The 18,633-nt window shown below is 38.1% G+C and overlaps 1 protein-coding gene across 1 annotated transcript in view; it reads right to left on the bottom strand.

The window, feature by feature from the left end:
• Positions 1-233: 233 nt before the first annotated feature.
• NELL1 (neural EGFL like 1) overlaps positions 234-18,633 on the bottom strand; it is a 284,886-nt gene continuing 266,486 nt past the window's right edge. Inside the window, exons 17-20 of the mRNA XM_082762270.1 lie at positions 9,852-10,045; positions 4,183-4,359; positions 2,390-2,614; positions 234-305 (exon numbers count right to left, since the gene is read on the bottom strand). Coding sequence (XP_082618396.1) covers positions 255-305; positions 2,390-2,614; positions 4,183-4,359; positions 9,852-10,045 — 647 coding nt within the window. The 3' untranslated portion in view covers positions 234-254. The remainder of the gene's footprint in view (positions 306-2,389; positions 2,615-4,182; positions 4,360-9,851; positions 10,046-18,633) is intronic.

Below are 18,633 nucleotides of genomic sequence, written 5' to 3'. Positions count from 1 at the left end.
GACAGGAAAAGTGTGTAATTTACAACACTGAAAACTTTTAACAACCACTGACTTATATGCGCTGTACTGTAAGTCACCCGGACAAGGCTAGCAAGGATGAGCATAGTGATAGGTCCCAAAGGCAACTCCCAAACATCTTCCTCATGCGGAGACTTTGGTAATTGTCTGTTGTATAAAACACCAACGCATACGGCTTCATTGCAGATGTTAACTTCATCAGTGTTCCTCCCCCAGCACGGTCCAGTTCAAGTACATCAGTTATTGTTGAGACACTCTAAATCCACTGAGCAGCAGACGTTCCCATTCTGCACAGACAAACAAGCAGGTGTCAATCACTGCTGCAGAACAAGCTACAAAGAGCAAAGGGGATCGTAGCTGGCAGAGGTAATTCTACCGCACACAAGAAACACCTGCTTAAGCCATCATCCCAGGTTGTCCTCATAGATCCCAACAGGGATGGCTTTTTAAGGAGGCTGCTTTTCTAAGTAGCACTCTAATTATCTGTTCTTTTTCTCTCTGTACAGTCTGTATCTGCCAACAGACAGAACTAACCTGAACTACGTATGAACTACAAATCTGGCTGTAAAACGACTCAGTGGTCCTCATGATAGAACACAGTACAACAGCAACAAAGATGATTCGAGTTGGTTCGTCCCATGCAAGAAAGTTAACAGAGAGAGTTTTAATCTGATCCATACTGGGAAGCTCTCAATTTTTCTGAAATATGCCCATCTTTCAGATTCTTGGTTTAATCAATATGAAAAACTCTGAAGAATGGCAGAAAAGCTAACTTCCATAATTCACAGCCCTGAAACAACAGCTTGGTTTCCCACAGTGAACACAATAATATTTTATGTAATATAAAGCAGTATTTTCATAATTCTGTTTGTTAAATTTTGTTAAAAAGCAAGAGAAGATCAGTTTTCACTTAGAGTGATACAAAGCACAGAATCCATGGTTCAGCTTCCATGGAGTCTGAAAATAGCAGCAAACAGGATACTGTCATCTGGTTTTTACTAGTCCTTTGTAAACAGAATGTATCTACTACAGCCTTAAGTCCACAGTGACTGGCTACCTTAAGATACTTTTTCCTGACCACTTAGAAATTCACTTCTTTTTTTTTTGAGGAACACCATATTATGGATCACCAGCATCACCTCTGTATAAATATAAATATAACTTTACAGAAAATTGCACTTTTTAATCTGGACCGCTTTGCCATTTCTGCTTATATCACAGCCTCTAAAACATTTACTCATGTACAACTGAAGGGCAGTGAACTGTGGCAAAGGGCAGGAGCAGGCAAGAACCTAGTGAACCAGACCAGATGCCAGAAAGGTTACAATTTCAAACTGTAAGCTCAGTAAATGGGGAAGTGCAGCATCCAGGCACAAGGTTCACACTGCATACATTGTGATAGGAGAACAGCTTGGGAAACAGTGCCTGAAACAACTCTCAGAAAATGCTGGAAAATAATTTTTCTAAAGTCCTGGTCCCTCCTACATTTGGGCAGCCCCAACGTAGGCACTTTGTAGAGGCTGAGCTTGCTAGCCTGGAGCTCCTCCTGGCACACACTGCTCTGCATTATCTGCCTTGTTTAGAGACAATTGCTTTTATCCTTTCTCTGGAAAACTGCTGGCAGTGTTCATTATGTACATACTTATGGGTTAGAGTACTCCCTACACAGTGACCTCTCTGATTTACTCAGAGAGTGGCAAATAAAGCAGGTGTGCCCTTACTCTCTCGCTGTTCATGCTGACCCACTGATTAGAAAACCATACAAAATTTTTGAGAGCAGGGATAGTAAGCAAGAGGGGCACAGAAAAGTAGCCCAGTGGGATCATCACTGCATGGAAAAGTGGAGACAGACTGTTCTTTTGCCTTAGAGCCACTGGACAAAATACATGACAATGGAATAGAAAGTAATAGGGAATAGAAACTATGGCGTTTCCCTCCCACTTCTCTTATGGAAGTGCCTTCATATGAGGTTTCTACTTGTATACTTGCTGGTGAAACTTGTATTAGTATTCTTGATTCTGCTTACCAGTTCTGCAAAAGACATTTTCATAATCATTCACATGAATTAATTATTAAAACATTAGCCTAGTTTCATACTAAGAATGCCTGAAAGGCTCACCAACAGAACGTCTGTAAATTGTGCTAGGATATTACATAGCTGTGCTCAACATTTCGAAGAAAACAAGCACAGATTGTTCTGTTTCTACCCTGCAGACCACATAAGACACATTTTTTTGGTATGCTACTTTTTCTGCCCTCAGGTCTGCTTCACTTCACAGCAATCTGAATATGAGCTTCCAAGGGCAGAAAATGACCCTGTTTTTATGTAGTAACAATCGTTTCCATTACCATTCAACCTTGTCCATCGTACCTTGCATTTGCAGGTTGTACAAGGAGATCCCACCATGGTCCATACAGCACCACTAAGTCTTGTAATTCCATAGCCATCTAGACACGTTTTCCTGATGTCATAGGTGATGTTGTCAGCCAGGCAGGGGTCACTGACGCAGTGGGGACAGCACTCTCCTTCTGAAATGGCTGTGTACTCACAGTTTAGATTGGGGCACAAAAGAGGCCAACAGTCCACTTCCCCTTCCTGTAAAAATTGAAATAAAGCTCACTGAATACATTTCCATTTGTTAGCTAACTTTGCATCCAGTCAAATGGAAAACATTTATTTTGCCAGAATTGAAATAGATTTAATGGATCAGCTTCTCAGCCTGGTTGATCATGTAACTGCATATTTAAATACTGAAAGTTTTCTGAATGTAGCAGAGTATCATTTGCTTGTTTCTTGACTAAAAACAACACCATAGGAAGAGAACTTGAGTTCTTTGGGTTTTTTAAAGACAGCATTAAATACTGGTTTACAATAACTTTCCATAACCTACAATTTTTGCAGAGATGGCCTTGCAGACTTATGCCCTTATGGGGTATGGTCACATAAAATCTCCATGCAGTCACAGCAACTGTTTAAACAGGAAAATAATAATGCAAATATATCTAAGTTAGCATGTTTGAGAAGCACTGAACATAATCTAACTAGCAACAGTCAAAAGCTATTTTACTGTCAAATGCTAGAAGAGTTGTTAGAACAATACCTGCAATACATGTTATCTTCCACTTAGTGGAACTTACAAAAAAAAAATAAAAAAAAATAGATAGATAAAGCACGGATTTACTGAATTGGTGTCTTTTAGTTCTGTATGTTTGTTAACCTAATCATAAAATTAGGCAAAGAAATGCTGACCACAAACTCAGCATCCTTTGTAAAACACCTCACATTTTATATTTGCCATTGCTGCTGTCTGCAAACGTTTCTTGCTGTTCTTTTGCCAACATAAAAACCACCTTAGGAGAATACAAAATACAATACTTATTGCTCTATGTTACAGATAATTATCTCTTAACAGTAACTTAGCTTTGAATGTAATTTGTTTCCTGATGCTCAGACACCTCTTGATTAATATCACACGTAAAAACAATGTTATACAGACAGCTATAAATGGAAAACTGATAATTTTAATGAAGTTCACTGCTGCACTAATTAGTATATCTGTACAAAAATTAAAGCGGTAGGGAGATAATCTACAGTGCTTAATCAGAAAAGAATGTTCTTTATTTTGTATGTTTGTCTAGTAATTTTGGTTTTCTTTATTTTTTTTTCCTTTTCTTTTCTAATTCACCATGTGGCACTGGCCCTCCGTTTTTTCAGCTTCTGCTGAATTAAAAAAGAAAATTGCCCTGTCCATTTTGATAAGACAGGTTTAAAATTAAAAACTGAAACTCTTCCATCAAAATCCATCACATGTGAAAGAATCTTTAAAAAATATTTAAAGATCAGATGACATTATAAAAGTTGTCAGAAGCAAACACTTTTTTTTTTTTAAAAAAAAAAAAAAGTTAATATAGCGTTAAGGTTTCCAAGCTTTTGTCAAGCTTTTCTTCTCAGTCATTAGACCTACTTATTCAGCAGTAGGAAGAAAACTGGTGGTGTGTCATTTGGTGTGTACTCTGTCATTTGGTGCGTACTCTGTAAGTGCTTTAGTATCATTCTTAGTCTGAAAAGCAGGTGAAGAGAGAGCAAACAACCTGCTTCCAAGTACATTTAGCTAAAAACAACAATCATTATTCTTGCTCCCCTCCAAAACACTTTACCCATACCAGGCAACGGCACTGCTGGCAGCTGTAGGTCCAGTTGTCCCCACTGCGGTAGAGCTTGTGCCCCGTTTGGTCGAGGCACTGGCTGGTGACGCGAGTGTCACACTCTGGGCAGCAGAAGAGATCAGCACTGGGGTTCTCGCAATCACAGGCTGTTCTCCGGCAGAAAATTCTCCCATCCTGCAAAGACACATTGCCCTACTGTCAACCACAAACCACCAGAAAGCAAGACAGATCAGCGTCCCAAAAAAAGCCCCACTCTGTACATATCATAGAGCATGTCTTTCACATATCAGAAAATATCAAGTTCTTAACATATTAGATGTTACCAACATAAGGACTCGATCATGCAAGCTGTAATACCTCAAATACCAGTGTTGTCCCAGTTTCTGTTAGTGCAATTGATTCAATGCTGTCTGAATGTGAGTGGTGTTTTTCTGTCTGCAACTAACTGAAAATAAATATTTTAAAATAAATCAGTACCTCAGATGAAATGTGAAAAAATTTTCTTTCTCATTAGTTACACCAAGGAACTCTCCAACCAGTAGCCTCTTTACTACATGCAATATCTGTTTCACTTTATTTTGACTAACTATGGAATTGTGAAGAAAATAACTTGAATAAATATGTGGAAGGTATGAGGTTGGTCCCTTTAAATTCATAGGAGCACCATGCAGCAAAATCACAGTGATACTAATAGTTCTTTACTCTGAATTCACAACTGGTTCTGTTCCATATCTGGACCTACTGTACACAAGCATAAAGCTAAATGGAGTACAAACTATCACCACCCATTATAACTCTGTTCATGTACTAAAAAGGGCCCATATTCCACAGACTCTCCAAAATATGATTTTGCTAAATATTTACTTACTGTATTGGATGGCACATTTTGTTAAAGGAGATTAAACATAACTGTGTGAGATAAACAGAAGATTTGCTTCAGCAGGTAAAGAGAAAAGGATATATTCTCTTTGCATCAGAGAAAGCCAAATTGATTTTAATTCTAGTTATGAAAACTAGGGGAGCTATTGTGTTTGAAATTATAGCATTTACTATAGGTGAGCCAACATACTGATATGCCACATGTAGACTTGGAACTGAAATCAAAGTTAACAATGAGGAGATTATTGAAGAGTTTTGACATTAAATTCTTTTGCATTTAATGCAGATAATTGGATTACTCCTTATTCTAACAAAACGTCACCTGTAGCCAATTTGAAGGTAGTGTTGAGAGAGGAGTGAACCACAGTTGCACCATTTGCAAAATTGCTCTCACTTCAATGGATTTTTTTCATATTGTCATCAGAACCTTGTTCTGAATCTATAAACCTTTACCTGATGCAAGTGGGAGATGCTTCTTCATTGCCACCAAAAAAAAAAAAAAAGGGATACCTATCAAAACAAGGAAATTTACTTCCTCTTGAAGCTTTTAAAATGTGAGTACTAAAAAGAAGCATGGCAGTCCACGACATCTTTTCCACAAGCAGACAGAAAAGCCGTAACCTCAGCACATAGCATAGGAGAAGGCTGTTCTGCTTGTATTTTGAAGAATGTATTTTGACTCATAATGACCATGTCAGTCAGCATCACTGATGCATTTCATAGCATTTTTGGACTGATTAACATATTGCTTTCTGTTATAAGAATTATTAAAATGGCTTGTTATGCCTAACAAGGAAAGTTAAAGAGAACACAGAATTACAGAAATGCCGAAAACATGCTAGCTCAATATGGTTCTCAAGTGCTTTTCCTAGCCAAAGGGCATAAGGCTAGACTGTCTTAGTCTTTAGTCAGCTTTGCATCAAATTAAGATAACTAAGTATTCCGTACTTGTGGCTGATTCCTCACTGAAGCCATAGTAATAAATAAAGCTTTGCTTCCCTACTCAGCAGTTTGAGTAAATCACAAAGCAAGGAAGATGGCCTGCAGCCCAATTCCTTACCCACACCTGCTGGACAGGTCCAGATGCAGCACGGGGAATAATAAAACCCACACAAACAAACAAACAAACAAACAAACAAAACCTTCCCTGCTGCCAAGTTATGACCAAATCTCTGTACTCACAGGTGGAAAAGCACAAGTATCTTCCACCCTTTCCTGAGGGAGGACATCAAGGAGCAGCCCAGCACAAATGCTCCACCTGGATGACCAGCTCCAGGCGAGTTGGGCCACGTGTCTCGGCAGCCTGATGCCACCAATAATGGCTCTCTCTGTTCCATAATGGATTGCTGATTAATAATGGTTAGCAATAACCTATCTGCCTGAGCCCAATTTACTTTCCAAGCTTTCAAGATTATTTTTCCAATTCCCCTTTCAGCTGGTGATGGTGCTGGTACTTTGCTACTCTGAGCTACCGTGCTGTTACCTCTGGGGAGCAGCTAACCTTTTACATTGCCTTCACTCTCTGTATTTCAGAGCACTGACAAAGCTCGATGATTTTGCCAGAGACCTTTTGGTAATCATAATACACTGCTAATAATACACTGCTAATCTCTATTATTTAAGCATCTGTGTTTTATCTACAACCTCATTAGTTCCATGCCTTTCAAAAAACATTTTTATCCCTATGCTGCAGTGACATAAAGCCTCTTAAGCTACATCTTACTTGTGTCTTTGCAGTTCTATATTAGCATTGTGGTTTGGGCTTTTTTGGTTGTTTTGTTTTTCTGATAGCAAAAACTGAGAAATACACAGAAAATAATTCATTTCATTTTGATGGGATAATTACATATAGCATCTTGTTAGTACCTCTCTCTCCGCCTTCCTCACTGAAGCAGTTCTACAGGTTTCAGAAGCATCAGTGACATGAACACAAAATTATTCTTACCAAAGGAAAAAGTGACACACAAGAGAATCAATGTAAAGGGTGACTCAAGTTTCCACAGAACCCCAAAACCGATCAGACAGAAGTCAGACCCTGCAAAAACCAAACCAAACCAAACCACCTCACTGTTCTCACCATCAGGAACACCCTTCACCTGTGCACATCCCACCATTCCCAGTGCTGTGCTTACCCCCCAGATTTTTTTCACATTGGAATGGAGGCTTATCTGAATTAGACAACAAACTCAAAAGCCCACATATAGCCAGACCATACAGCAGGATTTTTTTTTTTTCCCCCCTCTTGGGAGAAGGAAACAACTACCCACTCCCCTTCAAATTTCTATCAGTCTTGTGTATTAAATCCACAAGAGTTCAGGAAGATACTTGTAGAGGATGTACCAAATATACCTAAGGTATTGCATTAATTATACAGTCAGCTAATTAAGTTTCAAGAGTTTGTGTTTATGTAAACTTTGTCCCCATTCAGGTGAATGCAGACAGTTTGAAGAGACTGGGGTGATGGAACACTAGAATAATCCCTTGTGCTTCCATAATGGCACTCTGCTTCAGGATATTACTGAAGTAATATAACTTCTTGTATTTGACAGCATTCTACTCCACAAATAGCATCACTTAATGAACTTCAAAGTTAAGCATGCTACTTGATTTCCATTTGAAGTTAAAATATTTTCAAGACAGGATCCATGTCTTCCAGCCACTGCACAATATACATCTATCTAGCCTTTTCTATATTAACTATAGCAAAACACAAGCTAAAAGAAAACATTTTTTTAAAGCTGAAAAACTGATTTGTCTCCAAGAGAAAACAAGTGGGTAGGATCATTTCAAAGTTAGAGTAAGAAATACAAGGAATGATTTAGTCATACTCTGCCCTTTCCCTCACCAAAATCAGCAAGCTGCAAAAGGGTCAAGCAGGACCAGCCCTCCATGCAACTACATGAAAATAGTAGAGCCCTGCAATAGGTTTGAGAAGTCTGGTGTACTGGGAGCTACCACAATTTATAAAATATGTTTCAATAACAATTTCAATAAATGCTGAGAGAAGACTTTACTTTCTGGTTGGATAAGATGGAGGCAGAGCTCTCCTTGTTTTCCCTGTTCTATAGCAAAGAATTTGGCTCTTGAAACAAGGCAGCTACTGACGTGAAATAAAATGCAAATGTTAATTCACAGAGGAAAAAAAAGAAAAAAAAGAAAATGAGGAAGACATAAAGGAAGAGTCACAGCAACAAACACTGCCAAGCTTACTTTAAAATATCTATGCATTAGTTAATCATTTTGTGTATTTTCATATACTAATAAGGGCATTCAACATAAGAAATAAGTGCAATGAGAAATGGCAAAGAAAACAAATTATAAGCAATCTAAAATGGGAATACTAATAGTTAGAGCTCTGCAAAGGCAGACCAGATGTCTTCACATACATTAAACTGTTTATTCTATTGACTGGAAATCCTTTCATAAGCCAGCTTGTTCCCCAAGATTACAATAAAAGCTTTATATGTATTCAGTGGAGTTGTACATTTCAGCTTCTGAAGGGAGGAGTTTTAGGGAACTTACGGCTACTTGAAGTAAAAAATATAGCAACTAACAAGAATATATTCCCATTTGAGCCCCGAACAGCACTGCAGCTTGTGGGTTCTATTCACTCTGAAGTGTTGATTTCCCCTTCTGATACACTACTGCAATACAGAAATGATGAGGCTTTCAGCTTCTTTTCAACTTCAAAATACCTTGTCTCTCATCACCTCTCCAAACTCTCTAGTGCTTTTGCAGCTCACAGCCAGGGGACAGATAGGCTACTTCTCATTCTTTATGTTCAGATTTTCACAGTGGCTAAAATTTCATTTTACGGATGCAAGAGCCAAGAGCGTTCCTGCTGTATCTAAGCATAGCTTTACCAGTGCTATGAACATACCAGCTCAAAGTGGCCACAAAAGATCAACCACTTTGCAGATTGGTGCCTTTCTAAAATTCTAGTGATTTCACTGACAGCACCCCGTCTTTAAAACAGTGAAAAGGAAGAAAGAAGAGTCAAATGGTCTTTTAAGTTTATCACCGAAGTCAGAAATGAAAGGTCAGTTTCGGGGGGAAGGGGGGGGGGGCAGGGAGGGAGTGTTAGGCAACAACAATCATAAATAAATAAGTAAATAAAGCGTTCTGCGATTTCTGAAGTAGACCTACTTGTACCGTGCCTGGCTTCTTCAAAGGTGCAAAGAATGCTGCACTGCCCAAAGGGGAAGAACTGCTGACAGAGACAAGCTGGGATGCAAAGGAGAAAGCTGGCCTTCACCCTTCTTCACTGGAGGAAATTTAGTGCCTGCTGCTAAGTCCTCCAACCTTGGAATCGTATCAAGTTAATGGATAGGTATTCCAACTAAAGGGCAACACCATCAAGAGGGCTGCTGTTGGCTACATACAGCACTTGTCCTAAGAGATGCATATTCATATGAAACAGAAATTGAAAATCATTTTTAACATCTAGAATAAGCGTGCTGATTGCCTGAAAGTTGTGTTAAAGGGCAACGTGAGATCCTCATGGAGGCATGCCCCGAGTGGCTCTGGCCCACAGGACAACATGGAAGAAGTCCTCTGGGGTTAGCTGCTATTCAATTGTGTTCACTTTTCCACAACAGGAAAAATGTCTGTCCCCCCAAAATTTCCCAGTCACAACTTCAGTGCCCCTCAGCAGAGCTTACCTTCTGCCTCAGCGCCTTGGGCTTACGCTAGCATTTTGCCAATGCCAGTGGCACTGCAATATGGGGTGTCTGACATGAGCCCAGAGAATTAAACAACTCCTGAAATCCAGAACACCAGGATCTCACCTTGCAGGAACAAACGGAGCATCTGTCCTCCCTCAGGGTCCACACCTGCCCATTCCGCTTGAAGCCACCTTCGTGGGGACAGTCTCCAGTACAAGATGGTCCAGATGGACAGAGGCAATCAAACCCTCCTGCCAGGTTCACGCAGGCTGAGTCATTCCAGCAGGTGTGGGTCTTTAAGGCACACTCATCGATATCTGCAAGACAGCAGATTTATAATGCTTTGGACATTTGTTTTCACAGGGCAAATGTTATTTCTATATTAAGTATTACCAATCTGCTTTGCTGGTGGGTACCTTCTTTCTGACATCTTCCGTATGTATTTGATAAATATTAAACGCTGTTTTTCTAAACTTATCTGCTGTTTGTTTTGATTCCACCAAGAATTCTTAAACTATCACCAGCAGGCTTAATTATAAAGGCTGAGACTGACAGAACTAGTGGAACTATATATCACTGATGAACTTGAACAGGGTGTATAGTGTTTTTCAAGTCACTGGCAACTAGTGAGGAGAATTACCTTCTGTCTGTTGGACCACTCTCTGTTCTGGATTTCACAACAAAACAGAAAGGCCCTATTTTTCATAAGCTCCTAGCATGATCAATGTTTCCACACTAACAGCTATCAACTGCATCCTATTCCCATTGCTGGAAGGTATAAGAGAATTTAAAAATAAAAGATAAAATAAAAAGGGGCACCTTACAGAACAACACCAAAAAAATCTTAGAACAAAGCTATGTGGGAAAACCATGATTTAGCAATGACACAAAAAAGGAAGCAACAAAAGAAAATCATTATACACTGAAGAAAAGTGAATTACAGTACCCCATTAAAATTGCTTTTAGAGGGTAACACATAATTATGCAATATGGATTTACCTAGGGAGTTTATGCAACATTCTTTTTCTTGCAGTGAAAGCCATGAGCTTTATAAACATGTTGTGGAAAGCAGGTATTTCTTTCAGAAAATAACTTTGGACTGCTCTTAATATATTGACAGATTGTCCAGATAAAATACCAGTAAACCGGTGGGGCTTTTTTGTTGCCACATTAATAATGAAAGCTATAGGAAACAGTGGGAAAAAGGCTAGAGAAGACAGTTCTTTAAAAGTATCTGAGGATTTCTATCATCATGAAAATTCCAAAAGAGTGTTATACAAATTCAGAAACTACAAGGAAGAATCCTCACACTTACCATTTAAAGTGCCTTTATTGCTAGGGTGAAGTTTATAACTCTTCACAGTACTACCCAAGAGTACTTTTAATTCCTCTCTAAAACAACAATTTTTAAAATTCAGTAGAATTAAAGAAGAAAAATTACCTAAACTCTAATTAAATGGGATCTCACCGCTAGCTGCCCTACCTCATGGGTAGAGTGCCATGGATTCACTAGTCATCTCCTCAGAAAGCCAGAACTTATATAAAGATGTTAAGAATTCTCTCAATTAGCCGAAGGAAACTATCTGTAACAACCAAATCACTACCTTTCCTCTGGCCTGGATAGTAAACTTGCTGGTTTCAGTTCACAAATACTCCAGGAACAACTGGAAATATTTTAGTCCCCTTGGGTTTGATCAAAAGCAAAATCAGCCAGCACAACAGAGTCTGGGGCTTAGGGCATGAGAAAACTGCTGTTCTCCTTTCTGCTCACAGACCAAAAGGGAAGCCAGAAGGCAATTACACCGCAGAAGGGCTTCACTCCTGGGCTGTGGGCCAGTCCTTTGTCAGAGATGATCCCAGTGGCCTGATAGCTTGATTCAATTGCTCATCACTCAGACTTCCCTAAAATTGGTGCATTTTGCTGCTTTGATGGTCTTAATCACCAAAAAAAAAGAACATTATTGCTCTAATGCATACTGTAGCACTACTGAGAATTTGAAAGGTCCACTATAAGTGGTGTAAAAGGGACTGCACTAAGAGAAATTAAAACTTGCTGTTCATTGGTTAACAAGTGCCAGTGTGTCACATGAGGTAAAGGCCATGAAGAGAGTTATGACTAAACTGTTATCAAATGCATTATATTGAAACAGTTACAGTGAGGCTTAAAATATTCTTTAAAATACCCTATTTTCTTTTTGATAGACTTTGGCCTGCATTTCTTTGGTTGTTGTTGAAGATCAAGGCATAGTTGCGGCATTCGCTTTTTGGTGATTTCACAAAGTGATATTCAATTGCCAATATTTTCTTTGCCGTATTAAGGGCTTTTTGAGCAGCATATATATAGTATGCAGCAGGATCACAGCGCAAATTAGAAGGGTAGCTTTCACAGTTCAAAACTAAAAGGATTTCACAGATGAATATAAAGCCATATTGCCTACAGAGTTCCATGTAATTGCTTTACTTATGACACAGAAATCTAATTCGGCTTCCATGTAATTTAACAGATTTATGGAAAGCCAGATGTTAGCAATTATAGAAACTAACATTATTCATATTCTCAGTAGTACAGACCTGTTCACACTGCACAAAGTCAACTTAATATGTTATATATATCCAAAAGGGAAGAGCGCCCTATTTATGTACTGCTGGTGCTGTGTTGGGTTTAGCACACATAAAAAGGATGCCCCTATTAACAGAGGCCCAACCTGGTAAATGGGAAATTCTTTACAAAGTAAGCCACCAAGAAAAACTGAGTAACATAGCGTGAGCATAAATTCCTAATTGCTATTCAATTTGCTCTTTTTTTTTTTCTTTCTTTCTTTATGCAAATGATGGTTTCTTATTATTTTACGGCATTTATTATTTAAAAGTTTTAGCCATTAATCAAATATAAAGTGCTTGGACACTACGCTCATTTCCAGCTGAACTTTTAATAAAGCTAATTTTCTGAGAACAGCATTTTCTTGTCACTGACTGCATTTCTAAAAGTCAGAACAAACAGTCAGTGTTCCCAGTAACTTGAGGAAAATAAGTTATAAGTGTATTTTTGTCCCTTGCACTCTTTTAGAAGAAAAAAACAAACAAAAAAAAAAAAGATACAGAAGAAAAAGAAGACAAATGTTCCCATATTTTTAGCTCATAGTTAGCTTATAAAAGTATTTTAGCTTAATGGAGATCACATGGAATTGCTCATATTGATGTGCAATGAGTATGTAGATGGCTGTGCAAAACATAGAACAAAGTGCTTGTATTTACTGTGCAATTTCTTTTAACAATTGGGATCAATGTGTCTATTTAGCTGTTGAAAACACAGCATAGTTTAAAATTCTGAACATGTCCAAAACAATATTCTAATGAATATGAAAATTGTATGATAAGGCTTTTGCATACAGATTATTTTTATATTATTCAAATCCTTGCTCAGCTCAAATTCCCCACACTCCCATCAGGTTTCATTTGCTTTCCCACAACTGCTCTCCAAAGGCGTTGGCCCAAAACTGTAACATCTAATGAAGGACAAGGCAAAACTGTACACAAACTTTATTGCTCATTATAACAATACCAGGCAGAAGATGAAATATTCAACTATAAAACTAAGCAACTTTTAAGAGCAATGGACAAGTACATATACAAAACAGCTTGGACATGCTGTAGTTTACCCCTATATATAACACAAGAACAAGAAGTCTTTCCTGACTTTTGGGGGAATTAGTTCCTCCATGTAGCCTATAAAACTGGGAAAACCATCTCATTTTCCTCTCCATACCTGGTATGCAACTTTGCAACATTATTCATTAAATTAAGATAATCTGTGGCATAAACCACTAATTAACTCAAGTAAAATGGGCAGAGCTTCACTTCTCCCCTCAACACCATTTCTCTTCAAGAGAGAATAGAGTGGCAAAAATAAAAAGAATAGAACAGAAACGACCATAATCAGAAACTGCTTTGTAAAGCTAGCCTTCTGCTATTTTATAACAATATATCACCAGCAGCAAAGTGCTTGTTGCTGTGACATACCACCTCAAACATTGCACAGGGCTATCATAAAACTGATCAAGATCTTCACTCTTCGAATACCTTCAATCTGTGCTTCTCTAAACAAGCGTACAGCAAAAAGCACCTGATATGTATTTTAGCTGCAATGCAACTAGTCACGTTTTGTGGATGTGAAAAAAGAAGAAAACAAACCATCCAAGACATGCTTATTTCCTCATCTGCTTTTGAAATACATAAACATAGCTTGGTAACATGGGCAGACAAGAAAGCAGGATCAAAATGGAATAGAATAATCCCCTGAGATGCAATTTCCTTTTCCATCCTTTTTGGCTGTAACGAGAAGTAATTTGCTTCAGATATTGTGAGAGGTCCCATAGCCACTGCATTTGAATGGGGCAGAAGACAAGCATGACTGTACATATCAACACAAGTTCATTAACTAGGTTTCACTGAAATTTTAAACCAATCCCTAGTTACTTCATTTCTTAGTTTTCCAGGCTATTCAGGTTTTAATGCTGTGACTTTTCTACGGCACCTTAATAAATGTGTGCAAGCATGTCACGCAGTGTGGTGCTCTGTAATATCATGATAAGCTGTTGTAGAAGAACCCTACTAATGTGCTAATTTTAACTGTTATGGTACATTAAACCATTACAGTATAATGTTATGTGAAAAATGTATGCTCAGCTCCCAAACTAATGTGTGTGCAAGTTAACTAAACACTGTTTTGACAAATCATTTTTCACATGCAATTTGTCACAAAATAATGTATTTGCCTTTCTTCTAAATCAAATGAAGTGATTTGGACTCATCTTTGAAAGATTCATTTTTTAGTTAGAAAATATTTTATGATAGTACTTCTACAGAGACATAATGATGTATTAAAAACACTGTATGGTAAATTAGATTCAGAACACAGGATTTACTAATGCTTTCTAGAAATACAGAAATGACTAAGCACAATTACCTTGAAGATATGAAACTCACAGAACACAAGAATCAGAATTTACTAAATGGAAAATAAGCAAGAGACTATTTTCATTTTGTAGAGACTGATGTTATGAGCTTTACTAAAGTCTATGACCAGGATAAAGTTGTAATACAGCAGATTCTAGAGTAGTCTTGGATATTCTGCACCATATGTAAACCTTTCTGTCTACATACCACTTCTCTAATGGCAGAGAGGCAATTCTCAGGCGTACAGGAAGATTTTTGAAGGTTGGGTCTAGCCTTTTGTTTGATAGAAAAATGGGGCACAATAGAATAGTTTGAGTGGGATGGGACCTTAAAGACCATCTAGTTCCACTTCTCTGCCATGGGCAGGGACACGTTCCACCAGACCAGGTTGCTCAAAGCCGCATCCAGCTTGGCCTTGAACACCTCCAGCAATGGGGTATCCACAGCTCTTCTGTGCAACCTGTTCCAGTGCCTCACCACTATCACAGAAAAGAAATAATAAAGAGCAGAACTGCTTTTCCATCACTTTCAAACCTAGGAAACAGGGAACACTGCAGCATACCTTGTAGTATATTAAATCTTCAGTGATTGATTTTAAAACTGTTCAAACTTAACCCTAAAGCATTGCCTCACCCAACTTTTATAGGACTAACGCACATGGAGTTTTCTCTCACAAGCTGCTGCATCCTACTGTTTTCCAGATTTCATATCCCAACAACAGCTACTCTAACCCTGCAGTTAGGCTGAGCTATACAACCTTTCAGCATGCTAAACATGGTGAATCCTGTGTTTTTTTTTGGTGGGAGGAGGATCCATGTTAAGCTTCCCTACAAAGTTTGCACTAATTCTTGAAGAAAAGACAAAGACAACCAACAGAGACTGCTGTCTTCATTGTTCCCTCTGTGCTTGCAAGTCACAGCATAAAGACTTGGAAAATGAAACCATTTTAGGGAGGGGAAAAAAAAACACAAGAAAAGAATCAGGAATTCAGCACTCCAGGCCCGAACAGTTCTCTACAGACCAGAAGCATCTCACTTGAAGAGAGATGGAGATAAGTATGTACAATTTATCTTAATTTGCTTTTATTTTTCTCCAGCAGATAGGAGTGAGCTTTGTGGCACGCTAATTACTTCTCATAAGACGGCATTTTCTGTGTCATTTTTTTACCTTCTTTTGGTTCTGATAATCTCAGATTGTCACTGAAAATTCAACAGTGAGGGTAATTACCTTATGTGGTAACAGTGTTTGTCAACAGGTACTTAGTGCAGGGCAACAGCAACATATGCCAGTTGCTTCAACATGGATTGCGATATATCTGTGGATTGTTGTTAATACTGGGATATGACAAGTCATAGTTCTCTGTAAAGCATTTTTGTGTGTTTACCTTAACATGTAGCAAAAGAAAGGAAAAAGGAGTGAAAAAAAATAAAAGAAAAACACAGCAACTATATGCTACGTATTTTAATTGCCAAGGAAACTTTGGTAGCAACTTAGTTATAGCAATTGCCTTTTGTCTGCAAGCAGTATTCTTAATAACATATTGTGAAAGGCCATGGCCTCATAAAAATGCTACTGCTGGTAATTAAATTACATTCTCTTAATTTGAGCCTGCTCACCATCTCTTTATGAAGCTGACATCTTTTATAAAAGTGTGGCTGTGGAAATATATTCCCTTTTCAAAGCTGTCTGTGCTTGATATTTTGAGCAATAAAGAATTTTCTGAAGCTTGAAGCACTCTGGCTAAGTCATCCATCCTTATTGCCCAAGCTCTCATACAATATTATGACCTTCCTAATTTACAAATTTGTCCCTTGCCAGGTGACAAACTCCACTCTCGCAGACAACAAGGTAAAAGCTTTTAGAAGCCCTGAGCTACCTCAATGCTACCCAAATGTGCACACATTTTCAAATGTTCTGCAAGCACTGACAAGACCCTGCAAGCAATGACTCAGCCCCAAGACCACCTCCCCATAAAGAGAGGGAAAGGGAAATTTCCAAGAGATATACAAATGCATCCAGTAGCAGCAACCACCCTCCCAGGCTTTGGACTATCTGCCAGAGTTGAGTACTCCTTCTCACTGTCTTATCATTTTTCATTCATTGTTATTATTTTGTTGCTTTGTCTTTTTTTAAAAAAAATATTTGTTTTTAATTTTTATTATGTTTTTAGCCTGTTTATTGTTCTCCAAGATTTGTCCTTCAGGAAGGAAGAAATGCTTCAAAACATACTGAAGAGCACTGAGCCAAACCCAGCTCAGGTACATACTAGGATCTCAGTAAACAGTCCATAAAAATATAACAGGCCAAAATGCTGTTGCTAAGCAGATGAACCCTCTTTTATCTGAAACAGAGTGAACGGCTCTGGCCTTGACTCTAAATACTCCACCGTGCAAATAAGCTCTGTAACATAATGAGAGTCAGTGTTCAAGTAACCAAGTTTTAGTGAGAATATGCACTATCATCTCTTATTTTAACCACTTCTTAGCCGTACTTCTAAATAAAAATCACAGTTTGAAATCCCTTTGTTATATGGATTAGCAAAGTCTTTCAATCAATTTTAACTGCTTAACCAGTATAATGAAACAGAAGAAGCTGGTTTATTCTCTTCATCACTGGTACCCTGCAGCAGATAGTTCAGCAAAGCTATTTAGTTAAAATAACCTCACTCATTTCACGTTCCGTTTACAACTTGCATATGGCAAGAAAAGCACCTCAACTCACAGATTTCCAGTGTGCTGTGCAGGTCAAAACGAGGGCAATTTGTTTGCACCAAAACTCATCCTTTCAGTTTCCACAGTACATAGAGCATTTGGGGCTCTTGGGGGGCTTTTTTTTTTTTTTTTTTATTAAATCTCAGAGGTAATCAAGTGTCCCTCCATTTATTAGCAGTACTGGCTTTTTCAGCAACTGAGCCTATCTGTGGGCCACGTCAAACCACAGTCCTGCCTGTGCATCTGTCTTTTGCTGAGCCCAGCCCCAAGCCTTGCATTTTCTTAGTCAGAAAACAGCTACCTAAGGTTGGCCTGAAAAGGGATGGAGATCACCATGGTAGCAGCACAGATAGACATCAGGAATGCTACAAATGCCATTTATCCCCAATTCTCTCAGGGCTTTTCAAAGGCTACTTCATGTTGCTTTGACTTTTGATAAAGTACTTTCAATATTAAGTCACAAAATGCTGTAAAATTTTTCAATTTCCTTTTTTTTTTTTTTTTTTTTTTTTTTTTTTAAGCACTCCTCAGTCAAGCTCACTGTTGAGATTTTGTTGTGTTCCCTGGTCAGCTTAGGACAATATATCAATATATAAGAAGCTAGTATAGTTTGGCTGGACAATTTACAAAATATTGCTTTTGCAAATAATTATTTTTTTCTCTGCATTTTTAAATCACAGTGCTATGACAGCTGCAATTTTTAAAATATTAGACTGTATCTTACAAGTTAGAATTAAGTATATAAATTCATATGAAAAAATATATTATTTTACTTCAACTGTATATTTCAAATCTTAGATGGAGCCCTTTGCACTTACACATGATAAGTAGGTTTCACAGTGTTAAAACAAAGTCTTTCACAGAAGAAGCAGAAAAGCAAAATGTTTTTACAGAAAATTCATGGAAGTGAGTAGAGATGAAATAAGTGGAATTCCAAAGAAAGGATATAGAATGAAGAAATGTAGACCTGTATCTCAATAGTAGTTACAAAGGGATCCTTTCTGCATTGTTTTAAACTCACCAAATAAAATATCATATAGAAATTACACACATTTACAATTTACATAAGTAAATAGGTGTAAAAATTGTAAGTCAGAGGTAGAACACAATTGTCACCTCGCTATGATTTTGTTGGTGTTTACTTGCTGTGGTGGCACACAAAGTCTACGGATAGTCAAGGGCACCCAGACTGCAAGAACGAGCACTAAATCCTCATTCTTTGTCCTCCCACAGAAACA

This window comes from Aythya marila (assembly GCF_965140915.1).
Source record: "Aythya marila genome assembly, chromosome: 5".
Taxonomy (NCBI): domain Eukaryota; kingdom Metazoa; phylum Chordata; class Aves; order Anseriformes; family Anatidae; genus Aythya; species Aythya marila.
Note: the sequence above shows the minus strand (reverse complement) of the source record. Positions and strands in the feature narration are given on the sequence as shown.